The sequence below is a fragment of the Hyla sarda genome, chromosome 12, assembly GCF_029499605.1.
Source record: "Hyla sarda isolate aHylSar1 chromosome 12, aHylSar1.hap1, whole genome shotgun sequence".
NCBI lineage: Eukaryota > Metazoa > Chordata > Amphibia > Anura > Hylidae > Hyla > Hyla sarda.
In genome coordinates this window covers 24,673,707-24,699,968 of record NC_079200.1, presented here as the reverse complement: position 1 = coordinate 24,699,968, position 26,262 = coordinate 24,673,707, and the positions used below count along the sequence as shown (strand labels likewise).

Sequence of the window (26,262 nt, the reverse complement as noted above, 5' to 3'; positions counted from 1 at the left end):
TTAGTATCTAGGGCAGAGTTACGTTTAATTGTCTGAAAACAATATCCGACACACAAGACATTCCCTCTGAACTATGGAGATGTGTAAACCACATGCAGACCACACACAGGAGGGTAGAGGATGGTTTATTGAGCTTGCACAGGGCAGTACTCTATATACACGTTATGGGTACACCATTTATTTCTTGCTGGACTCCTCCTCTTTTGAGAGTGTCTTTATGATCTCCTCTTTCTTGGCCTGAAGTCTTTCCTCACGGCGCTTCCTTGCCTCCTTTGTTTTGGATCTGCGAGCTTCTGCCTGGTCACTATATAGAGGAAGAAAAGTAGAGTAAGTAACCAGATAAACATAACGGCCCCATATAACTACAATTGTATCTGCGTTAAACTTTAAAGAACTAGTACTAACTATGCAAGGACTTGTAGAGTTGGGAAGATTCATTATACTAAACTAGAGATGAGCGAATTTACAGTAAATTCGATTAGTCACGAACTTCTCGGCTCGGCAGTTGATAACTTTTCCTGCATAAATTAGTTCAGCTTTCAGGTGCTCCGGTGGGCTGGAAAAGGTGGATACAGTCCTAGGAGACTCTTTCCTAGGAATGTATCCACATTTTCCAGCCCACCGGAGCACCTGAAGGCTGAACTAATTTACGCAGGATAAGTCATCAACTGCCGAGCCGAGAAGTTCGTGACGAATCGAATTTACTGTAAGTTTGCTCATCTCTACTACACCAGTGTTTCCCAACCAGGGTGCCTCCACGTGTTGCAATACTACAACTCCCAGCATGCCTGGACAGCCTTCTGCTGTCCAGGCATGCTGGGAGTTGTAGTTTTGCAACATCTGGAGGCACCTTGGTTGGGAAACACTACTAAATACTGCATCTTGGCCCGGTCATGGATCATAATGTGCACTACATATCATCTGGAAGATACACGACTGCATACAACTAGAGATGAGCGAATTTACAGTAAATTCGATTCGTCACAAACTTCTCGGCTCGGCAGTTGATGACTTATCCTGCGTAAATTAGTTCAGCTTTCAGGTGCTCCGGTGGGCTAGAAAAGGTGGATACATTCCTACGAAAGTCTCCTAGGACTGTATCCACCTTTTCCAGCCCACGGGAGCACCTGAAATCTTAACTCATTTATGCAGGATAAGTCATAAACTGCAGAGCCGAGAAGTTCGTGACCAATCGAATTTACTGTAAGTTCGCTCATCTCTACATACAACCCATTTTTACTCCAATCGACTTATCCCCGCTCACATCTCTGCAGCCGATACTTACGCCAAGAGCTTCTTGCGAGCTTTGTCTGCCTTCAGTTTGTGGATGTGCTCCATGAGAATACGCTTGTTCTTGAACACGTTACCCTTGACCTTCAGGTACAGGCTGTGGTACCTGTAAAACAAAAATCACAATTACACACATTACTACCCTCTCTGGGAGTATTACACAGTACTTTTAGTCCATTTTATTGTTCTATAAAAAAAAAAAAATAATTTACAAATATTTCCAACAACAGCAGAACCTGTTTATTTTTTTGCGCAATGGAGCTGTAGAGTCATGTGATTAATACTGTTGCCCTGCAACACTGGGGTCCTGGGTTAAAATCCCACCAAGGGCAACAACTGCAGGGAATTTGCATGTTCTCCCCATTTTTGATTGGTTTCCTCCCACACTAGGATAATTTGGAATTTAGATTGAGAGCCCCCTAAGGGGACTGGGACAACAGTGGTAAGCTCTGTACAGCACTAATGCACATGTTGGTGCTATATAAAAAGCGAGTTACAAACATTTTACTCCAATGCACAAAGAAAAAGTGGATAAATAAGATGCAAGGTGGAAGAGACTGATCCTGCTAATAGCATCAGGCAACACAATCCCATCCAGGGGAACTGACTACAAGGCTAGGTTCACACTAAGGAGTTTCCGTCCAGAATTCCGCTTCTGATCCACTCTTCCCCTGCACAGATTTTGATACATCTATGTAAATATCTCTGCCATTTGGCTCTGTCAATCTCCAACAATCGGGGTAGCACAGCATTTTTCAAACAGTGCGTCTCCAGCTGTTGCAAAAACAACTATGCAGCTGCCTGGGCATGCTGGGAAATTAGTTTGGCAACAGCTGGAGACACTGTTTGGAAAACACTGACTGGCATAGGAGGTGTGAAATGCACTGTGGATCTGCAACATAATGCACATGTAGAACACTGAGCTTTTGCATTGGCCTTACCCTTTAAGCTGAAAAGGTTAGTATCCATTTCAGGGGAAATCAATTAAGGGGATCTCTGGATATAGATGCAGGACAGATTGCAAATGGGCCATGTTTTAGCAAACAGATCATATAAAAGAAAAAGATTTGGGGGGGGGGGGGGGGGGGCTGGAGTGTTTGTACCCAGGACTATGAAGTGTTTAGAGCCTTACATGTGCCTGTCGATCTTCTTGGACTCACGGTAACGACGGAGCAGGCGGCGAAGAATTCTCATCCTCCTCATCCAAGACACCTTTTCAGGCATACGAGCATTGGCAGTACCCTTTCTCTTACCTGTAAAAAGACACAAGTGTCTGGTTGTCAGGAGAGAATTGTATAGACATTGATTGTATGTAGAGATGAGAGAATTTACAGTAAATTCGATTCGTCACGAACTTCTCGGCTCGGCAGTTGATGACTTATCCTGCATAAATGAGTTCAGCTTTCAGGTGCTCCGGTGGGCTGGAAAAGGTGGATACAGTCCTAGGAGACTCTTTCCTAGGAATGTATCCACCTTTTCCAGCCCACCGGAGCACCTGAAAGCTGAACTCATTTATGCAGGAAAAGTCATCAACTGCCGAGCCGAGAAGTTCGTGACGAATCGAATTTACTGTAAATTCGCTCATCTCTAATTGTATGATACCATTTCCATGGTTCACATGACATTAATATGAGGAAGTTCCAAAACCCATATTACAGTCTTCTGATACGAACTAAAATTATTAATGGGAGCGATGATGTTAGTTCAGGTAATTTAGCCATAATATGGGTGAAGAAATGCCCCTGTATTACACAATAGTGAACCTGACCTTATACAATACAATAAGGAAATCCCGGCACTCACCTTGTAACCTTGTTTATGATAATGTACTAGAAAAAAAACTTTGCATATTTTGTGTGTCAATATTTTCTTATTGTATTGTTCTGAATTTATTCCACCCCACACAGCAGTGCCGACCTTATACAGGAATACAAATTTCTTTATACTGTGCGCTCTTATGGGCTTGGACATCCCTGTCCTTGTTTTAATGTGCACTTATTGGTTTAGCTTATTTGTTATGCTGCCCCCCCCCCCCCCCATCTTATGTTTATAGGCAAATTAAAGGAGTACTCTAGCACCGTCTATTCCTCCTCCATTGTGCTCAGGCTGAAAAAGAAATGAAAAACTTTCACTTACCTTTCTGTGTTCTCCTGAAGCGCTGCTACAGCTGATCGGTCCTCCGGTCCAGTCTTCCTTTCCTGCGTGCACGGATCACCACATGGCAAGCAGCCTATCACCGGCCGAGGCAGGACATCACTGCGGCCGGGGATAGGCCGAGTGCCGATCCGTGCACACGGAAAAAGGCAGAAGACCGGAGGACTGATCAACTGTAGCAGCACTCCAGGGGAACGTAGGAAGGTGAGTGAAAATTTATTTTCATTTTTTTTTCCTTCAGCCCAGGCACAATGGAGGAATAGACGGCACTAGAGTACTCCTTTAATCTGTGGCCAACATCCTTAGGTATACCATACAGGCACAGAACAGGCACAAATTATAACAAGTTAAATGGTCACTCATTAAAACAAATTTTTGCTATTGCACGCCTTATGGTAAATGAAAAATATTTCTAATATACTTTATTTAAAAAAAATGAAGTTTTCTATGTTTTATTCGTGTTTAAAAGAGCTCAAGAGCACATTCCCCCCCCCCATCTCATACACAGACTTTGGACCAAAGTCCAAACACAGGAAGTGCCGCCTGGAGTGCTGAGGGGGGGGGGTCCAACCAACAGCATAGGGCAGTTATGTGTGAGAGGAGCTATGATTGGATGAGGCTGGACAGCCCCCCCCGCCCCCCCTTCAGCACTCCAGGCGGCACTTCCTGTGTTTGGACTTTGTTCCAAAGTCTGTGTATGAGTTGGGGGAAAATGTGCTCTTGAGCTTTTAAGTACAAATAAAACATAGAAAACTTCATCTTTTTTTAAACAAAGTATATTAGAAATATTTTTAATTTGCCATAAGGAGTGCAATAGCAAAAATTATTTTTAATGAGATTGACCCTTTAACACAATGCAAGAATAGGGCCATTTCCCCAACTTTGGTACTAAACCACTTATTGGAATCCATCAGCTGTATTTCCTGCCAAGAGTTACAGACACCGTTTGAAAGTTATTCGGGTGTGATAGCAAACTGTACCTTTCCTGGAGCCAATTGTGAATGGCAAACTCTTTATTCACCTTTCAATTTTCTAGCCAAGTGGGCAGTGCAGCTCAAGTGCCAAGCCTGGCACACCACCTCACTTGTACTCATCTCCCAGCCCCTCCTTGACTGAGGTACAGAGCCCTGTATGTCAAGTAAATACAGCTGACCGATTCCTCTTATAAGATGTAGCCCCAAACAGGCACCCGTGTCGAGAATGGCTGTTCTGGTCTCAGGGAGACACTGGCAACAACATGTACTGGCGGCTCCCATTTACTATTATGGGGGCCGGCAGGTGCCGTTTTTTGACAGGAATAGCGGGAGAAAGACTGCGCAAGCAATAATAAGGAAATACTCACCAATGCCCATATGTCTGCCCTTTCTACGTGCAAGGGTGTTCTTGCGGCATCGGGCACGAGAGTGTACAGTCACTGGTTTACGGATGATCAGACCATCCTTAACCAGCTTTCTGATCTGCTGACCTGGAGGGAAAGAATTCAGTTAGAAAATCCTTAGAAGGCAAACAATAGTACATACAACGCAAAGGGTATCAATGGGGGCACTTACGGGAGTTGGCATTGGCAATCTCATTGGTTTCATTTGGATCCAGCCACACCTTTTTCTTGCCGCAGCGCAGCACGCTGGAGGCGAGCCTCTTTTGAAGTCTGAGCATACTGTGAAAAGGAAAGTTACATTTCGTTACTAAATACAAGGTGATTCTAACAAAAACATTCAAACAATCCTACAGACCCTATGTGGAGCTTACACATTTGGAAACTACTAACCAATATCACTTACCGTATTTTTCGCCGTATAAGACGCACTTTTTCTTCCCCAAAACTGGGAGGAAAAAGTCGGTGCGTCTTATACGGCGAATACACCCCTATCGCGGCGGTCCCTGCGGCCATCAATGGCCAGGACCCGCGGCTAATACAGGACATCACCAATCGCGGTGATGCCCTGTATTAACCCTTCAGACACGGCGATTAAAGCTGACCGCGGCGTCTGAAGGAAAAGTGATACTAACTCTGCTGTTCAGTCGGGCTGTTCGGGACCGCCACGATTTCACCGCGGCGGTCCCGAACAGCCCGACTGAATAGCCGGGTTAGTGCTTACAGGACACCGGGAGGGACCTTACCTGCCTCCTCGGTGTCTTCTCCGTTCAGGGATCCCCTGTATGGTCGGCGCTCTCCTTCCTCGTCATCACGCCGTCGCATACGTGCGTAACGACGTGATGGCGGCGACGGAGAGAGAGGATACCTGTCCGGCAGCAGAGACGTTACGAGCGACGGGGACACGGCGACAGCGATGGAGCGACATCCAGGGCAGCGGGACACGTGAGTATTACCTCTTATGCAGTGGTCTTCAATCTGCGTACCTTCAGATGTTGCAAAACTACAACTCCCAGCATGCCCGGACAGCCAACGGCTGTCCGGGTATGCTGGGAGTTGTAGTTTTGCAACATCTGAAGGTCCGCAGATTGAAGACCACTATTGGGTTCAAAATCTTTATTTTTTTTAGATTTTGCACCTATAAATTGGGTGCGTCTTATATGCCTCCAAAAAAATCCTTCCAGAAACAGCGCCTCACCTGTCTATGGACTGCACCCGGTATTGCAACAACTCTGCCCCATTCACTTCAATGTTGTGGAGCTACAAGGCCAGATGGACCACTAAAAACTACAAAATGACCCAAAAGGGGGCTATGAGGCCAAAACAATACAATTAACCAAACCCCAAGGCCGTAGCCTGGGGTGCAAAACACCTCAATTTTCTCCCCCCTAAAACATAACTTTTACTAGTATATATCTAAAAGGTAATAATTCCAGAAAGTGATAATTAAAAATGCAATGTCACATGGGAGAATAATAGTTATTGGGGCAACATGGCTCCAGTGTACAGGGCTCTGCAGAAGCCCAAACTTCCCAATTGTGACACTAATTAAAACACAAAATTGCCGCCTCTACATGTTTCGCCGTCACACGGCGTTCTCAAGAGGCAATATGTGGCAGTGCTTTATTCATTTGTTGAAAAAAAGATAAGGGTCTCCAGAGTCGCCTAGGATCTACTGCTCCTTATTAGGGAAAAATCTGTACATGATCATTTGGCTGGCAGAGGTCTATAGTCTCTGGCATTGAAGAGACACAAAGTAAAAAGGTCTAGAACTAGATACTGCAATATCTGAGCAGTAAAATCCTGACGTCAGGAGAATAATAAAACAAGTCCAGACAAGTCATAAGGACGGCCTACAAATAAAGGCTCAGAGCGGTGCTGTGTCTGCATCACGACCCGGCGACTATACGCGATACACCAAGTGTCACTAAGGCTTCCTTCACACTACATAATTACTCAGTTTTTAAAGTTCCGTCAGAAAATCGGCAGTAAAACTATTTCTCCCGTTACTATCTTCCGTCACAAAATAACGTCCGTTATTAATAACGGGCTATAACGGGTTAAAACAGCTATTAGAAAAATCCCATAGACTATAAAAAGGGATTTTCCAACGGCCGTATAGGATTTTGTAACTGCCGTTTTACTGCAGATTTTCTGACGGAACTTCGAAAACGGAGTAATTATGTAGTGTGAAAGGAGCCTAAAAGGACTGGGCCAAATTACTTTAGCTCTGATCCCATTCACATTAGGTTTTGTGCTGAGTGTCAGTGTCCTGTCAGTGTCGGGATTGCTGACTGTATTCTGCGCCCATGCTTTTTGAGCACATAAGACGTTATGATGGGGGAAGAGTTATTGTACGATTTTTTTTGTAAACTTTTTGTAGGGTGCTAATGTGTATGTGCAACAAATGTAATAAAATTGTCACAGGGCATTCATTTCCTGAAATATGGATAAGGGGGGGGGGGGGGGGGGGGGGGCTCTACCATACAGATACAAAACGTGCAGGGGCTAGACATCCTCTAGAAAAAAATAATCAGTGAAAGAAGCGCACACCACTGTATCATAAATAGGAAAACAAACACTATTAATTGTAGCAAACTTATGAAAAAATGTACACATTGCAGACACATAAGGCTGGGTTCACACTATGGTTCCCGTATACGGCTGGGAGGAGGGGGGCAGGGCTTAAGCCGTATAGGGGAACCATATTTAATGCATATCTATGAGCCGACCGGAGTGAACCACAGCCTCCGGTCGGCTGCTTTTGCGGTTTCCCGACCGTAGGAAAAACGAGGTCGGGAAACCGCGTACGGCCGAAAAAGCAGCCGATCGGAGGCTGCGGTACACTCCGGTCGGCTCATAGACATGCATTAAATACGGTTCCCCTATACGGCTGAGTGTGGGCGCCGCGATTAAGCCCCGCCCACCCCTCCTCCCAGCCGTATACGGGAAGCGTAGTTACAAAACGTAGTGTGAACCTAGCCTAACAGGGGACATTTTAAACAGCTCACACAGAGCACAGCACAATCCTGGAGAGGGGCCATGAACCCCCTCCCACAAGTTAGTGACCCCGTCCAATATAAATAATCCTCCAATAACAGGTCTCAAAATGTCTACCTCATACCACACTATAACCCATAGATGCTGTGAAGAAAAGGTCCTATAGATTATGCTTAGGCAAGAGACAGAGATTGACATCCACACCAGTCAGTATAGTAAGGACGGAGTCACGCGTTCCGTCGCCTAGCGACTTCTTCAGGGGTGTGAATGGAAGTGTGAATGGGTCTTCCGCGAGACCTGTTCACACTGAGCAATTTCAGCGGCAGACAATTCCGTTGCTGAAATTGTTCCGCACAGAGAATGAACATGTTTATTCTTTGTGCAGAATTCCACGAACACTGCAGAGCAGTCAATGGTGACTGCTCAGTGACGTGGGGTCCTAACGCCGACGGCGGCTGCCAGGCTGAATCTCCGCTCGCTGAATTCCACGAGCGGAGATTCAGGGAGCATTTTGCAGTGTGAACGCAGCCTAAGGTTAAGTTCACATGGGCAGTGTCCGTTCGGACATTACCCCAAAAGCGGCTAATGCGCGTATAGTCAACCTTTGAGGTAGATGGTACCCCCATACAGTTCAATGGGAGAGACACGAACGCAGCCTCCCCGCCTCTCCCACAGAACTACATGGAGGAGGCGTGTTGGCCATGACATTATGCTGCGGCTGGTACGCCACCTGCACGGGAGAGCCGCATCAGAGCCGTGGCCCCATGCAGGAGATCGCGGGGGTCCCAGCAGTCAGACCCCCCCTAATCAGACACTTCTCCCCTATCCTGTTGATAGGGGATAAGATTTTATTTTGCTGCAGATGTCCTTTAAACAGCAATGTATTTCAGTGCAGACTCTGGAATCGATAAATTCTGCAGTGTGCACAGAATAATCCCATTGATAATAGTTGCTGCAGAATTCCACCGTGTGAACATACCCTAAAGGGAGGGATGAAGAATCATGCAGTTATGTGCTACACGGCCCAGATCAGCTCCATAGACCTGTAAGGATAAGTTCACACTACAGAATATATTCCAGGTTGGAGATTCTACCTGAGTGGCTGTTGCCGAAATTCATCGGCACTAGGACCGCATGGATCTGCTACGTCGCTACTTACGGAAAAACAGTCCGTGCGGAATTCCACCAAAAGAATGAACATTCTCTGTGGGTGAATTTCTTTGGCAGAATTTTTAACGAAACCCATTCCCACCAATGTTAGATTATCGCAGCAGAATCTCAGAGCCCCTATTCTAGGGCTAGAAGTGGGATCAGGAGTTTATCAGACATTCATAGCATATCCCTGTGTTTCCCAACCAGGGTGCCTCCAGCTGTTTCAAAACTACAACTCCCAGCATGTCCGGACAGCCAAAATCTAGGACACCACAGGTTGTAGATCCATATAACCAGTCTGAGCTGTAGAACCCAGGGTGTCCAACACCATCTTCAACCAAGACAAAATATACCGCAGGAGACAGTCACATGGACTTCTATGGCGAGAAAAGTTCTGGTTCTTTGTGGAGTTTAATTCCCTGCAATTTTTTTCCCCATGGTATTTACTTTTTTATTTTATTTTTTTTAGAACCTGCTCAGATCTGTCTGGTTTTCCTCAGCTAAAATCCAGCACATTTTTCTGAGGAAACCTTAGTAGATATGTTAGATTTTTGTGAAAATGTCAGGAACACTGCGCTTTTCGGTGACCACGCCCCCTTTCCTGATGGCAACACCCCTTTTCGGGTTCTCTCAGTAAAATGGAGAGTAAGGGTACGTTCACATGCGTGGATTTTCAGCGTATTTTACGCTGCAGATCCGCTGGTGAAGGCCCCGCTCTATGCTGGCTTTACATGTGCCTGCTGGTAGCAGCAATACACCGCTACTAGCAGGCACACTGCAATGTGCGAGTCGTAGTATGCTCAGCCTAGCTCAGAGCAGGGAGAGCGGCCGCGATGTGCGAGTACGCTGCGCACATCGCTGCAGTGTGTCTGTTGGTAGCGGCGTATTGCTGCTACATGTAAAGACAGAATACAGCGGGGCCTTCACCAGCGGATCCGCAGCTAAATACGCTGTGAAAATCCGCGTGCGAGTGTACCCTTAGCAGGGATTTTTCTCAATCCCGGCACAGACAGAATTTCTGGCGCAATGTGCCAGAATCTGGGGCACAACCTAACAAAACATGTCAGGTTTGCAATAGTAAATGAGGGACAATGTCAGTTCAGGTAAAAATCCAACAGCATTGAGTGCGAGGAGCTTGTGTTGTATCTGATCACATGTAACAGTCTTCACTCCATTCACTGACAGCAGAGATTGTGAACTTTACAGAACTATTAGAATTTATTCACTGCCTGTCTAAGGCTTTTACCCCCCCCCCCCCCCCCCCCCCCCAAATCTGCAGCCACCCAGCTATTGCAAGACTACAACTCCCACCATGCCAAAGCAAGGCTGCCAGGTTATGATGGAAGTTGTAGTTTTAGCTGGACAGCCACGGACTATAGGAGGCCATTGGGTGTATACAGACAGCTGTGAGGGGTTGCCGAAACGTAGCTCACTAAGGCTGGGTCCACACTACGTTTTGTCCCATACGGGAGCGCATACGGCAGGAGGGAGCTAAAACCTCGCGCTCCCGTATGTCACCGTATGCGCGCCCGTATGCCATTCACTTCAATGAGCCGACCGGAGTGAAACGTTCGGTCGGCTCATTTTGGCGCCGTATGCGCTTTTACAACCGGACCTAAAACTGTGGTCAACCACGGTTTTAGGTCCGGTTGTAAAAGCGCATACGGCGCAAAAATGAGCCGACCGAACGTTTCACTCCGGTCGGCTCATTGAAATGAATGACATAAAATGAATGACATACGGGAGCGCATACGGTGACATACGGGAGCGCGAGGTTTTAGCTCCCTCCTGCCGTATGCGCTCCCGTATGGGACAAAACGTAGTGTGAACCCAGCCTAAGGCGTGAATAAAGACACTTTTTTCACCTACCTGGAGTGCCACTGCTCCTCTTTCCATAATATTATTTATAATTATAATATATATAATTTATACACAAACACATCTCTCTAAAGTCCTGCAGGATCACATGGGAACGGAGTTCCTGCACTATTGCCACAGCAGGAACTCTGCTCTTATTGGCAGGAGTCCTGCAGGACCTGACTGAGTGGAAATTTAGGGTTTTTATCCCATTAAAGACCACGGATGTAAATGTACGTCCTGGTGCGACAGTACTTAGCGCACCAGGACGTACATTTACGTCCTGTCTATGACCACGAGCATCAGAGCGGTGCTCGCGTCATACACGGCAGGTTCTGGCTGCTAGCAGGATGCTAGTTCTGGCACGCGGATGTCCGCCATTAACCCCTCAGATGCCGTGATCAGTACAGATCGCGGCAGTGTGCATGTTAAAATAGATGATCGGATCGCCCGCATTGCTGCCAGGGGGACTCGATCATATGTAATGGCGGACGGAGGTCCGCTGCATCCGTCCGTCTCCTGCTCTGGTCTGAGATCGAGCAGAAGATAGCCGATAACACTGATCAGTGCTATGCCTAGGGAGACTGAACAGCATTAGCAATCAAATGATTGCTATAGATAGTCTCCTATAGGGACAAAAAAAAAAAAAAGTTTCCCCCCATAAGCATAAATTTTTATAAACATATTTGGTATCGCCGCGTGCGTAAATGTCCAATCAAAATATAATGTTAATGATCTCATACGGTGAACAGTGTAAAGGTTTAAAATGTAAGTCCAAAAATGCTGCTTTTTAGTCAAATTTTATTCCCAGAAAATTTTTAATAAAAATTATCTTAAAGTTTTATATATGCAAATGTGGTAGCAGTAAACAGTACAGATGACAGCGCAAAAAAATTAGCCCTCATACACCCCCCTCTATATACGGAAAAATGAAAAAGTTATAGGAGGTCAAAATAAGGAGTTTAGATGACTGATTTTGCACAAAAGGTTTTAGATTTTATGCGGTACAAAAATATAAAAGTATCTAGCAATGGGTATCATCTTAATCGTACTGACCCACAGAATAAAGAACACCTCATTTTTACCATAAAGTGTACAGTGTGAAAACAAAACCCTACAAAAATTGTGTTTTCCTTAAAATTTCCTCCCTAAAAAAAAAAAAAAAAAATGGGTTCACCGTATATATTATGGTAAAACGAGGTTTCATTACAAAATACAAAATTGGTCACGCAAAAAACAAACCCTTATATGGATGGAAATATATAAAAGAGTTAGGGATTTTAAAAAGGCGAGGAGGAAAAAACAAAAAATGCAAAAATAAATTTGGCCTGGTCCTTAAGGGGTTAATTACCACACTTTCTCCCAGGACTAATATATATTTATTTAATATAATATATATATAAATTTATTTATATTCTGGGAGTCCATAGGGGCCCCGCACAGGACCATACACAGCAGGGGCCAGGGCACTAGAGGCCCGGTCTGTCACACATGTCAGGGCCTAGAGCGGGAGGCCCCGTCCATAAATAGCCCACATAGGACTCAGTCACCCCGGCCCCACCATCACCACCTCACCCCAAGTCCTCCCCATCACCCCCCACAGGCCACCCTGTGCCCCCCGAGCTCCATACACCCCAGTTTTCCCGGCTCCCCAGGCCCCTCACCTCATGGCGGCTGCTCTGCTCCAGCTCGGAAAGGAAAGGAAATAGTTCAGACCATACCATTATCATCAGGGGGTAATCCCACTACCAATAAGGGGAGGTGCTAAATTCACGGCAAAGTCGCTGTGATTGCTTAGCCTAAAAAAACAGCGACGAAAGAAGCTTTAATACAACATAACACCTAGGACTAAAAATCTGTGTCTACAAGCGGGGCGTAATAGACGATTTCTATACAACGCTCTCCCCCGTGCGGGGAAAGTGGTTTAGTCCCACTTAGGTGCGCATGCGTGTTGCGGCCACCGCGGCTCGCGATCACGTGTCTTAGAGTTACAGGGAGAGGAAGGGAAGAAAAAAAAAAAAAAAAAAACATAAAATGGCGACGTGATGAAATGAATTTTCAAATGGGCGGGGCTAGTGTGTGGGCGTGGTTATCATGGGGCTCTGCAATGTATAGGGACGGCCACGTTATAATATGGTGGACGGATACGGTAGTTTTGTCATAGCAACAGGGATATTCTTCAATAAATTGGTCAAAATCTGCGACGTATCTACAGTGTGTGAATGGAATATAAAAACTCGATGGGAGGAGGGGACAATAAATAGAAATTGTCTAAAAAGAAAATCATTTTTAGTTACCCGTAGCAACCAATCAGAGCTTAACTTTCATTTTACCAGAGCAATTTAAAGGAGTAGTCCAGTAGTGAACAAGTGGTGAACAACTTATACCCTATCCTAAGGATTGGGGATAAGTTGCAGATCGCGGGGGGTCCGACCGCTGGGGCCCCCTGCGATCTCTCTGTACGGGGCCCCGACAGCCCGCACGAAGGGGGCGTGTAGACCCCCGCACGAAGCGGCGGCCAACACGCCCCCTCAATACAACTCTATGGCAGAGGGGGCGTGTCTGCCGCCGCTTCATGCGGGGGTCGACACCCGCTATCTGGCCGGAGAGCCTGTCCCCCGTACAGAGAGATCGCAGGGGGCCCCAGCGGTCGGACCCCCTGCGATCTCAAACTTATCCCCTATCCTTAGGATAGGGGATACGTTTTTCACCACTGGACTACCCCTTTAAAGGGGTATTCCATGTTCAAAATTAGTCCCTATCCCAGTGGTCTCCAAACTGTGGATCTTCAAATGTTGCAAGACTACAACTCCCAGCATACCCGGACAGCCTTCGGCTGTCCGGGCATGCTGGGTGTTGTAGTTTTGCAACATCTGGAGGTCCACAGTTTGGAGACGACTGCCCTATCCCAATGTTTCCTAAGCAGGGTGCTTCCAGCTGTTGCAAAACTACAACTCCCAGCATACCCTGACAGCCACAGCACCCTGGTTGGGAAACATTGCCCTATCCACAAGATAAATGTCAGATCAGTGAGGCCCCCCGTGATTTTGAAAATGGAGATCTAAATTGTGTTTTGGATATAGCATTGAGTCACGTGTGTGACTCTGTGACATTTTTCTTCCCATGAACCTCTTTAATTTTTTTAAAAAAAATATATGTTTTCCACATTCTTAAAGGGGTAGTCCAGTGGTGAAAAACTTATCCCCTATCCTAAGGATAGGGGATAAGTTTGAGATCGCGGGGGGTCCGACCTCTGGGGCCCCCTGCGATCTCTCTGTACGGGGCCCCGGCTCTCCGCCGAGATAGCGGGTGTCGACCCCCGCACGAGGCGGCGGCCGACACGCCCCCTCAATACATCTCAATGGCAGAGCCGGAGATTGCCGAAGGCAGCGCTTCGGCTCTGCCATAGAGTTGTATTGAGGGGGCGTGTCGGCCGCCGCTTCGTGCGGAGGTCGACACGCCCCCTTCCCGCGGGCTGTCGGGGCTCCGTACAGGAGATCGCGGGGGGCCCCAGGGGTCGGACCCCCCGCGATCTGCAACTTATCCCCTATCCTTAAGATAGGGGATAAGTTGTAAACCACTGAATCACCACTGGAATACTCCTTTAAGTAGAATGTCCAGAATCACATGACATAAAAACCACCAATGCTGATGCATTTTTTGTGGCCCAAAAATCCTAAACAAAATTCTTAGCCTAAGGGCTCATTCACACTACGTATTTTCCGTGCAGAAGAAACGGTGCAGCAGCCTCCCATTGGTTTCAATGAAATTCTGCTTCACCATTTACACTATGGAATTTCCACAATGGACGTTCTGCCATGGAAATTCCAGACCCCACACGTGTTCATTCTTTCGGCGGAATGTGCTTGGAAATACATTGCCGTCTATGGGGACGGCACATTTCCGATCAGTCCTAGCGCTGGCTTTTTCAGCCGCCACTTGATGCAGATGGAATCTCTGCTCGGAATATCTCCGTCGGAGATTCTGCAGTGTGAGCCCTATTACATAACTTGATCCTGCATGGCAGACAAGCGCCAATCTTTTTGGGTGGTGAGGACCGCCGAAATGTTTATTACATTGTTCTTGTGTCCCTTTGCTGCAGACAACCCTATTAAGTAGGGAGATGTGCGGCCGATGATATTTGCTCGTCTGTCATTATTGTAATAGGGTCCCAAGTCAAGTCACTGCTCCCATGTGAGGTGGCCCAGTATGGGATGGTGTGTCCCTGTGCATTTCTCCTGCCCTGTCAGCAAAGCTGGGATGGAAAGATGCCATGTTGAGGAGAATCTTGTCAGTCAAGTCACTTTACCCTTTTTTGTTGAAAAGACTAACTGTGTTCTGTGTGAGAATACTTTTAGTTGTTTCAGGTTTCTACAGCAACGTTCAAGTACAGCGCCTGACAAACTTGTCAAGAGTTTTTATTGCAACCAATTTCGTAAGTGTGTGCCCGGCTCTTAGCCGAGATTCTTTGCCAAGAACTGAGCTTGGACTGTGGAGTGGTACAATGAACCTATGTGCATATATATCTACTGTTGTGGTAATATATTTTTGCTTACTATTCGGCAATAAGTCAATTATAAGTCAACACTTTGTGTCTGGCGATTTTTATGGGAGGTATCCTGACCCTGTCAGGAGGGACGTCACTACTACCTCACCGCCAGGGCAATATTATAAAGATTAAAATACCACATAAAGTCCTGTGCTACACATAGTCCATTGACACCACGTTAAGTCATGCACATATGTCTATAATCACATTGGGGGAGATTTATCAAAACCTGTGCAGAGGAAGAGTGGTGCAGTTGCCCATAGCAACCAATCAGATCGCTTCTTTCATTTTCCACAGGCCTCTAAAGAGGCCTGTGGAAAATGAAAGATGCAATCTGATTGGTTGCTATGGGCAACTGCACCGCTCTTCCTCTGCACAGGTTTTGATAAATCTCCCCCATTAGGGCTGTAGCATTTACCATAGTACCAGTTCACAAAATGTTTATAATGTTTAATGTCTAATATTTTCTTGTGTCCACGTGCCCAGGATACTTTACTGGCCAGAAGGCATTCCTGTGAACCCACTGTGCACGCACAAAAATAAGGTAACAAATGTCCAATGTTGTCTAGCAATGCATAGAGTTCTGGGGAGAACAGATTGGGTGCCCCCGGCCTCCGGCAGCCCAATCCGTTCAAGTCGTGTCTATTGTCATGTATAATGTATTAGAGTCAAACCCTTAAGACAGTTATAAGGTTCACAAGTCTTCATATAGTTCAGAGCATGTATGGACATTTTTATGCTACCAGGACTCTTTATATGCATCCAATTACTAATTTCAGACCTGGATGTTGACGTTTTTTGAAATGCCCCAGGAACTGTCTGTGGCCCCTGTGGTCATTCCGGTCCTCCGCCCCCCCAGGACTGGGCATCGAGAGCGACTTAATTAACCCCTTAACGACAATGGACGTAAATGTAAGTCATGGTGCTGTGGGCCTTAAAGGGGTACTCCGCCCCAGGACATCTTATCCTCTATCCAAAGGATAGGGGATACGATGTCAGATCGCGGGGGTCCTGCTGCTGGGGACCCCCGGGATCTGGGCTGCAGCACCCTGTTATCGTTACTGCACAGAGCAAACTCGCTCTGTGCGTAATGACAGGTGATACAGGGGCCGGAGCATCGTGACGTCACGGCTCCGCCCCTCATGACATCACGGCCCGCCCCTTCAATACAAGTCTATTGGATGGGGCGTGGCAGCCGTCAAACCCCTTCCCATAGACTTGCATTAAGGGGGCGGGCTGTGACGTCATGAGGGGGAGGAGCCGTGACATCACAATGCTTCGGCCCCTGTATCACCCGTCATTACGCACAGAGCGAGCTTGCTCTGTGCAGTAATGATAACGGGGTGCTGCAGCTGAGATCCCGGGGGTCCCCAGCGGCGGGACCCCCGCGATCTGACATCTTATCCCCTATCCTTTGGATGGGGGATAAGATGTCCTGGGGCAGAGTACCCCTTTAACGCACCATGATGTACAGTTATGTGCTGCCATGATCGCGAGCACCAAACCGGTGCTGGCGTCATGCGCGGCAGGTCCCGGCTGCTATCAGGATGTCCGCCATTAACCCCTCAGATGCCGTGATCAATATAGATCACGGCATCTGCGGCAGTGTGTACTTTGAATGGATGATCAGATCGCCCGCAGCGCTGCCGCGGGGATCCGATCATCCAGCAAGGTCCCCTCACCGGCTCCGCCTGTTTTCCGAGATCTTCTGCTCTGGTCTGAGATCGAGCAGACCAGAGCAGGAGATCACCGATAACACTGATTAGTGCTATGCTCTATGGTATGCATAGCACTGAACAGTATTAGCAATCAAACGATTGCTATAAATAGTCCCCTGTTGGGACTATTAAAGTGTAAAAAAAAAAAGTAAAAAAATGTAAAATAAAAAAGTTAAAAAAATTGAAAAATCCCCTCCCCAATAAAAAAAGTAAAATGTCCGTTTTTCCCCCAAAGAAGTGTAAAAAAAAAAGTTTATACACATATTTGGTATCACCGTGTGCATAAAAGTCTGATCTATTAAAATATATTGTTAATTATCCCATATGGTGAACGGCGTAAATGTAAAAAAATTCCAAAAAAAAATATTCCCAAAAAAATAAAAAAATTTATAAAAAGTAAAACCTAAGCAAAAGTGGTACTGATAAATACTATAGAACATGGCGCAAAAATTGAGCCCTCATATCGCCCCATATATGGAAAAATTTGAAAGTTATAGGTGGTCAAAATAGGGCAATTTCAAACATACTAATTTTGTTAAAATGGTTTGAGATTTTTTTTTTTGCGGTACAATTATAAAAAAAAGCATATATCAGGGGTATCATTTTAATTTTAATTTTATGGTAAAATAAGTGATGTAATTACAAAGTACAATTGTTGACGCAAAAAACAAGCCCTCATATCGGTCTGTTGATGGAAATATAAAAGAGTTATGATTTTTAGAAGGCAAGGAGGAAAAAACGAAAATGCTAAAATAAAATTGGTCTGGTCCTTAAGGCCAAAATGGGCCTGGTCCTTAAGGGGTTAAAGAGGGGGAGTTTGTGGTGGCCCAGTATGGGATGGTGTGTCCCCGTACATTTCTTCTGCCCTGTTAGGCAGAATCCCTCCATGTCCCCAGGGCCCCCCTTACAGTGTAACCCCTATTGTATATATGTTTGTATTACTAGTGCACTGTTGCTTTAAATATTATACCATGTGCTTGTTACCCAGGAGGCACTAGTGACCAGGTGACCCCCCAAGTGACCTATGGGATCCTTGCTAAGCTCCCCTATAAATCCAGGGGAGGGGCTGCAATCTCTCTCTTAGCTCTTGTTCCTGAGGTCCAGTTCAGTCAAGACGTCTCAGAGTGTGTCCAGAGCATTGGAGGCCTCAAGCCTAAAGTCTGCAGCCACAAAGTCAGCTCAAGTAATCTCAAAGTCCAAAGCCCCAGGACAGCCTCTGGTGCTGGGACACCACATCTGGATGGGGCATTGGAGGTCTAAATCCCCCAGATGTGAAGCTGCTCAGGCAAGATGGCTGCCCCTAGAATATTGTACAGAAAAAACTTTAAGAGAAGTAAGCAGTGGCTGCTGGTATTAGCTGATGTTTAGTGTTGAGCGGCATAGGCCATATTCGAATTCGCGAATATTCGCGAATATATGGACGAATATTCGTCATATATTCGCGAATATTTGCATATTCGTTATATTCTCGTTTTATTTTCGCATATGCGAAAATTCGCGTATGCGGAAAGTAACATGTGAAAATTCGCATATGCGAATTTTCGCACGCCAGTCTCAGACAGTAGTATTACAGCCTTCTTTACGCCACACAAGCTGGAAGCAGAGAGGGGTGATCACTGTGATGTGTACTGTGAAGAACAAAACAAAAAAAAACCCGAATATTCGTAATTACGAATATATAACGCTATATTCGCGAAATTCGTGAATTCGCGAATATGCGATATTCGCGAATAATATTCGAATTGCGAATATTCGCGAGCAACACTACAGATGTTGCTGCCCCAAGGAGTAGATCAGGAGGACAGCAAAGGAAAAGCGCGGGCACTGGGCTGCTGTGGGAGGTAACTACCACACCAGTTCGGACCATAGCAGTAGATTCCCAGAGCGGAGAAGCAGTGGAGCACTGAAGCGGGGCAGTATGGGTCCTACAACTATATGGGGGCCTATAACTATATGGGGGCACAGAGGGGGCAGTGTAGGGATCTACAACTACATCCAATGGGTCTTTGAATTTCAGGGGTTGTTCGACATTGTTGTTTATTTTAGTAATTGGCTTCTTTTGTGTCATGATTCTCCCTTTTGCATTTTACTTTAGATCTATTTGTGCATCTACATTTGTTATATTCAGTGGTCCCTCAAGTTACAATATTAATTGGTTTTGGGACGACCATTGTATGTTGAAACCATTGTATGTTGAGGCAAGAACTCTATGGAAACCTGGTAATTGGTTCTAAAGGCACCAAAATGTCATCCAAAAATAGGAAAAAGTGAGGATTAAAGAAATAAGTAGATAACTAATATAGATAAAGCAAGAGTGTACATATAAAAGTAAGAAAGATCTGCTGGGAGCTGTAAATCACTGTCTATGTCCGTTTTTCCCAAGCAGGGAGCCTCCAGCTGTTGCAACACTACAACTCCCAGCATGCCCGGACAGCCAAAGGCTGTCCGGGCATGCTGGGAGTTGTAGTGTTGCAACAGCTGGGGGCACCCTGCTTGGGAAACACTGGTCTATGTAGAGGACAGGAGCTTCTTCAGGGTCCTGTACATTACACGCAATGTCCTAAAAAAGTAACATGGAGCCGTCCTCACCTGGTGTCCAAAGGAGCAGCTAACCCTGGTACAGAACATGTAATACCTCCCTGTATTGTAGGGGGCGCTACCAGACACCAGTCAGTGCATGCACTTCAGTAATACAGGTGTTTTACCAGTGAATGCCCATTCTGATTGGTCGGTTCTTCCGGCCATTGAAACGTTTCACAAATCTGGACTGTCTGTAGCATTGTATGTTGAGTCTGGTTTCAACTTACGATGGTCCAGAAAAGACCATTGTATATTGAAACTATTGTATGTTGAGGCCATTGTAAGTTGAGGGATCACTGTAATTATTCATAATTATGTATGAAGTTGTCCTTTTTTTTCCCTGGGCAATTCTTTACCAAAAACGTATTTCCACTTCCCAGCGATACTTTCATATGTCATGTGCTTCCTCCTCGGTCGATGCCTTGTGACTTTTTTTCTCAGACATGACACCTTGTGGTTCTTTGATGCTAATGCAAATCCTTAAATCTGATACATAGAATATATCCCTCTGAATTCTGGGAGCATCTCGTGGCGATTATATGTATTGCATGCTTAGTACTGTTAGTCAAGTCCACCAATATTAAACCTATTACCTCTAGTGGCCATTTTGTGTAAAGGCTTTGACAAATGCATGAAGTTTACTTTATTATTTTTTATTTTTTTTATTTATTTTTTTTTGATCGGTCTCCTCTTTATTAAGTGCTTGGCAGTGGAAAACAGGACAATGACAAATGGAATTACAGGCGAACTCTAGAAACCAGCTAGTGTCACATGGCGGTATGGAAATGTCAGAATTGTTAAACATGTTCACACTGAGGTAGCAGACGCATTTAGGGGGCCAGCTACACGCTAGTATCAGATGGCTGGACAGTGCTTTACACAGAAGGATGAGCTGCTCTATGGCAGACAGTTTGGTCTCCGATTAGTTGGCAAATGTAGACTTTACAGCTCCCACAATGCTTTTTGCACTGATGCCAAACAATTCCAGTAGCTCGGCAGGTTTCCCGCTACGAGGAACGCCATTGACGGCGAGGCGCTGGACAATGAAGCCAGGTTCTCCTGCAACAGCTGCAGAGACTGCATCCCCGATACCACCTTCTTTGTAGTGGTCCTCCACCGTGATGATATGTCCGCCAGTAGCTCTGGCACTTGAAAGAATGGTCGCGGCATCCAGAGGTTTAATGGTAAATGGATCGACCACACGGATATTGATGCCTTGTTTTGCGAGTTCATCTGCTGCCACCAGAGCCTCATGTAAAGTGACACCAGCACCAATAACCGTGACCCTGTCTGTATCACTTTGGCGTACGACCTTGGCTTGACCAATTTCAAACTTTTCTTCCGGAGAGTAGATTATTGCAGTGTCCGGCCGGCTGGTACGGATGAAGCAGATGCCTGGAGTATTAGCGGCTAGAGCGACTGCATATTCTGTGGATACACCATCACTGGGGTAGAAGATTGTACAAGATGGAATGGCACGGAACATGGCGAGATCTTCCAATGCCATCTGAGAGGGACCGTCCTCTCCGATAGAAACTCCACAGTGGGAGCCACAGAGGTTCACATTGGATTGAGAAATGGCCCCCATGCGAATCTGATCATAAGCTCTACTGAAGAAAGCGGCAAAAGTGCTGGCAAAAGCCACGGTGCGGTTGCGGGTGGCACAGCCCATAGCTACGCTGACCATGTTCTGTTCAGCAATAAAGCATTCAATGAAGCGGTCAGGGTGCTCATTCTTAAAGATCTCAGAGAAAGTAGAGTTTTTAGTATCACCATCTAGGGCGACAACTCTGTTATTCGCGTGGCCAAGTTTAGCGAGAGCCAGTCCGTATGCTTTACGTGTTGCTATCTTGTCACCCACTTTGTAGCTTGGTGGGGTCGGCATCTTTATATCAGCTATGCTGACTTCTGGGGCGTCTCTTACAGGAGCTGCAGGGGTCAGGGTCTTGTTGGCCTTGATTTGGCCCTGAATCTCACTAATGATGGACTCCACCTTATCCTTAGGCATTGGCTTTCCATGCCAGTTATCCTGATTTTCAACACCTGAAATGCCTTTTCCCTTGTATGTTTTTGCGATAATTGCGGTGGGTTTATCCTTTACATTGGCAGCCTGCCATAGGGCACAGCACAACTCCTCCACATCATGACCATCTACAATATAAGTGTTCCACCCGAAGGCTTCACATCTCTTCCGGTAGATATCTGTCTGATGCTGAAGAGGAGCCGCCTCGCTCTGCCCCAGGCGATTGACATCAAATATGGCTACCAGATTATCCAGCTTGTAATAAGACCCAAAAGCCAAGGCTTCCCATACAGCCCCTTCAGAGGATTCTCCGTCACCCAGCAGACAGTACACCCGGTAACTGGCTTTGTCAAAGTACTTCCCGGTATAAGCCATGCCACAAGATGCCCCCAGGCCTTGTCCCAGGGAGCCGGTGGCCACATCCACAAAAGGCAGTTTGGGTGTAGGATGTCCTTCTAGGTCACAGTCTATTTCCTTAAGTTGAGCAGCTCAGATTCCTTGATGTGACCGGCTTCTGCCCATGCAGCATACAATATGGGCGCAGCGTGACCCTTTGACAGAACAAAACGGTCGTTGTTATAGTTGCCAGGGTCAGCCGCATCATATTTCATGGTGTTGAAGAAGAGAACAGACAATATTTCGGCAGCGCTGCAGCAGGATGTAGGATGCCCGGAGTTGGAGGCACATGTTGCCCGGATGGAGTGGATCCTGAGGCGGTTGGCGGCGTCTCTGAGGGCCTGCAGGTCCTTGTCCTCGGGTTTCTGATAGGTGTCCATGCTGAGGCTGATGCGGCTTCTCCTACAACCTGTGCAGTGCTCATGAAGTTTACTTTATGACCCTGCATTCAGCAGCTTTTTGGTCTATTTTGCAAATACTAGTTTAACAATATATATAAAATTGGTGTGGAATCCTCAATGTAATAACCATTGTGTGGTGGGGGGGTGTGTGGTGCAGAGCAGATGTTGTTACTCTAGGGGAAGATAGCATTAACCCCTTGTATTCATGACACCAGGGCGTGGTTTAGCCTATAGCCACCCGAAGGTATACCGCTGGATCCTGGGCTAGGCGCGGGGGCAATAAAGACTCCAACGTCAAGTTACGGACAATGGTAGCTTTACTGAGGGTAGACAGATGGTAAAGCCTATACAGTTCAGCCAGGGAAGGTGACCAGTGACACAGAGACCTTAAGGGCTTGCTGGGACTTGTAGTAGGACTGGACAATTGAATGCAGACCAAGCTGACTTGACAGATGACATGGACTGACTTGACTTGACTCATAAAGCTGTGACTTTATCTTACTTGACTTGATGGGTTCTGAATGCTACTGAATGGGTTCTTTAGTTCTGTATATACTATGGAAGAAGGAGCTGACATTGGCCAGGTCAGTGCTGGTAACACATCATATAATGTACTGAACTGGCTTAATGTAGAGATGGTACAAGGTAAGTTAAGTGATATAAATGTAAGCAAATCTCCAGGACCGGATGGACTACACCCAAGAGTTCTTAGAGAGGTAAGTTCAGTAATATCTGTACCCTTGTTCATGATATTTAGAGATTCTCTGGTGTCTGGTATTGTGCCAAGGGACTGGCGCAAGGCTAATGTGGTACCAATCTTCAAGAAGGGCTCTAGGTCTTCGCCAGGCAATTATAGACCGGTAAGTCTAACGTGCATTGTGGGTAAATTGTTTGAAGGACTTATAAGGGATTACATACAGGAATACATAGGGGATAATAGTATTATAAGTGATAGCCAGCATGGGTTTACTAAGGATAGAAGTTGTCAAACCAATCTAATTTGCTTTTATGAAGAGGTGAGTAGAAGCCTTGACAGAGGAATGGCTGTGGATATAGTGTTTCTGGATTTTGCCAAAGCGTTTGATACTGTCCCTCACAGACATCTGACAGGTAAGTTAAGGTCATTGGGCTTGGAAACTTTAGTTTGTAACTGGATTGAACACTGGCTCATGGATCGTACCCAGAGAGTGGTGGTCAATGATTCATACTCTGATTGGTCCCCGGTTATTAGTGGTGTACCCCAAGGTTCAGTACTGGGCCCGCTGCTGTTTAATTTATTTATCAATGATATAGAGGATGGTATTAACAGCTCTGTTTCTATCTTTGCAGATGACACCAAGCTTTGTAGCACGGTACAGTCTATAGAGGATGTGCATAAGTTACAAGATGACTTGGATAGACTAAGTGTCTGGGCATCCACTTGGCAATTGAGGTTCAATGTGGATAAATGTAAAGTTATGCATCTGGGTACTAATAACCTGCATGCGTCGTATGTCTTAGGGGGGATTAAACTGGCAGAGTCACTGGTAGAGAAGGATCTGGGTGTACTTGTAGATCACAGACTTCAGAATAGCATGCAATGTCAGGCTGCTGCTTCCAAAGCCGGCAGGATATTGTCATGTATCAAAAGAGGCATGGACTCAAGGGACAGGGACATAATACTCCCCCTTTATAAAGCATTGGTACGGCCTCACCTGGAATATGCTGTTCAGTTTTGGTCGCCTGTTCATAAAAGGGACACTGCGGAGTTGGAAAGGGTGCAGAGACGCGCGACTAAACTAATATGGGGCATGGAACATCTTAGCTATGAGGAGCGATTAAAGGAGTTACAATTGTTTAGTCTTGAGAAGAGACGTTTAAGGCGGGATATGATAAACGTATATAAGTATATAAATGGCCCATACAAAAAATATGGAGAAAAACTGTTCCAGGTTAAACCCCCCCAAAGGACGAGGGGGCACTCCCTCCGTCTGGAGAAGAAAAGGTTTAGTCTAAAGGGGCGGCACGCCTTCTTTACCGTGAGGACTGTGAATTTATGGAACGGTCTACCTCAGGAACTGGTCACAGCAGGAACAATTAACAGCTTTAAAGCAGGGTTAGATACATTCCTGGAACAAAATAACATTAATGCTTATGCAGAATTATAAAACTACATCCCTTTCCCTTATCCCCTTACACCCTTCCCTTCATTCCCCTGGTTGGACTTGATGGACGTATGTCTTTTTTCAACCATACTAACTATGTAACTATGTAACTATGATGGTGTCTGCAGGACTGGACTTTGAGGTCTCCAACACTCTGGACACACACACTAGACAAGACTGCACTGGACCTCAGCAGAAGAGAGAGAAGCTCCACCCGGGGGTTATATAGGGGAGACTAGCAGGGAGCCCATAGGTCACTCTTGGGATCACCTGATCACTGGTACCTCCTGTGTAACAATCACATGACATATCACATGGTATAACTCTTAAAGCAGCATTACATTTTATAACACTTTACATGGTAAAACATATTTACAATGGGGAAACAAGTGCAGAGGCCTTGGGGACACTGAAGCAGGCTGCCTGACAGGACAGCGGGAGCACGGGGTAACACCTTACTGGGCCATCACAATTGTATAAGGGCCATCGTTCAAGCTACTTTCAGAATTTTGCCTTCTAGCTTTCTTAAAGGGGTATTCCAGGCCAAAACTTTTTTTTATAAATCAACTGGCTCCGGAAAGTTAAACAGATTTTTAAATTACTTCTATTAAAAAATCTTAATCCTTCCAATAGTTATTAGCTTCTGAAGTTGAGTTGCTTTTTTCTGTCTAACTGCTTTCTGATGACTCACGTCCCAGGAGCTGTGCAGCTCCTATGAGGATATTCTCCCATCATGCACAGCTCTTGGGACGTGACATCATCATTGAGCAGTTAGACAGAAAACTTCAGAAGCTAATAACTATTGGAAGGATTAAGATTTTTTAATAGAAGTAATTTACAAATCTGTTTAACTTTACGGAGCCAGTTGATATATAAAAAAAAGTTTTTGCCTGGAATACCCCTTTAAAGGGATATTCCTGGATTTTTTTTTATTTTTTTTTATTTTATTTATTACAGGGGCTGTAAAGTTAGTGTAGTTTATAATATGGTTTCTGTACCTGTGTTTGATAGCTGGTCTCACAATTTTTATGTGATCTTTGCCCCAATGTTCATTTTTATCAGTATACAAAAAGAGTGTTGTCTCTGGCTTTTCCCAGGTTGCAGTGTGGCCTGAGACATTACATCACTAGTCAGGTGTTGAAAGGGAGCCTGTCTGCTTCAATGGGTGGAATGACCAATGGATGGGGGAGGGGGATAATTTTTCACAGGGCTGCAGCTGTACTGCAATGGGTTGGGTGGCTGTTGTGTGGGAGGAATAAAAGTGACCTCACACTTACAAACCAGGGATCCTTGGACTTGTAGGAGGAGGAAGGGAACTCCAACAGGAAATAGCCACATACATTTATTACATATCTATTGGACAGATGATAACTATTGGGTCAGAGGGGGTCCAAATGCTGGGGTCTCTTCAACTGGAAGAAAAAAGGATCCAGCGGAATCCACCACATGCTCAGGGCATAGATGCTGCTAAAGTTAGTACACCTCACTTTATTGCGCGCATGTGTGATGCCATCGGAGCTGCCTTGTGATGATGTTTGTCAATCAATCCAGGTGCAAGACAGGTATCAGCCAGACTATACAAGGGTCATCACTGTAAACATTTTACCATCCTGAATAACAGTT

The 26,262-nt window shown here is 45.7% G+C and overlaps 2 protein-coding genes and 1 long non-coding RNA gene across 3 annotated transcripts in view; 1 reads left to right on the top strand and 2 right to left on the bottom strand.

Moving 5' to 3' along the window:
• RPL19 (ribosomal protein L19) lies at nucleotides 1-12,535 on the bottom strand. Its single transcript, XM_056548820.1, has 6 exons — nucleotides 12,493-12,535; nucleotides 4,995-5,101; nucleotides 4,787-4,909; nucleotides 2,423-2,543; nucleotides 1,286-1,396; nucleotides 1-304 (listed from the first exon to the last, which is right to left on the bottom strand). Exons 1-6 carry the CDS (start codon nucleotides 12,495-12,497, stop codon nucleotides 178-180), a joined length of 594 nt encoding a protein of 197 aa, XP_056404795.1. The 5' UTR covers nucleotides 12,498-12,535; the 3' UTR covers nucleotides 1-177.
• A 395-nt stretch (nucleotides 12,536-12,930) lies between these two features.
• The window catches only part of LOC130296827 (uncharacterized), an 18,633-nt gene continuing 5,301 nt past the window's right edge, over nucleotides 12,931-26,262 (top strand). The window contains exons 1-3 of the long non-coding RNA XR_008849301.1: nucleotides 12,931-12,977; nucleotides 15,196-15,263; nucleotides 15,864-15,921. This is a non-coding gene — a long non-coding RNA (uncharacterized LOC130296827). The remainder of the gene's footprint in view (nucleotides 12,978-15,195; nucleotides 15,264-15,863; nucleotides 15,922-26,262) is intronic.
• Nucleotides 20,531-22,504, bottom strand: LOC130296815 (transketolase-like protein 2). Its single transcript, XM_056548806.1, is given in 2 exon segments — nucleotides 20,531-22,168; nucleotides 22,171-22,504. Coding segments are annotated over 2 exon segments (1,875 nt in total). The 5' UTR covers nucleotides 22,475-22,504; the 3' UTR covers nucleotides 20,531-20,597.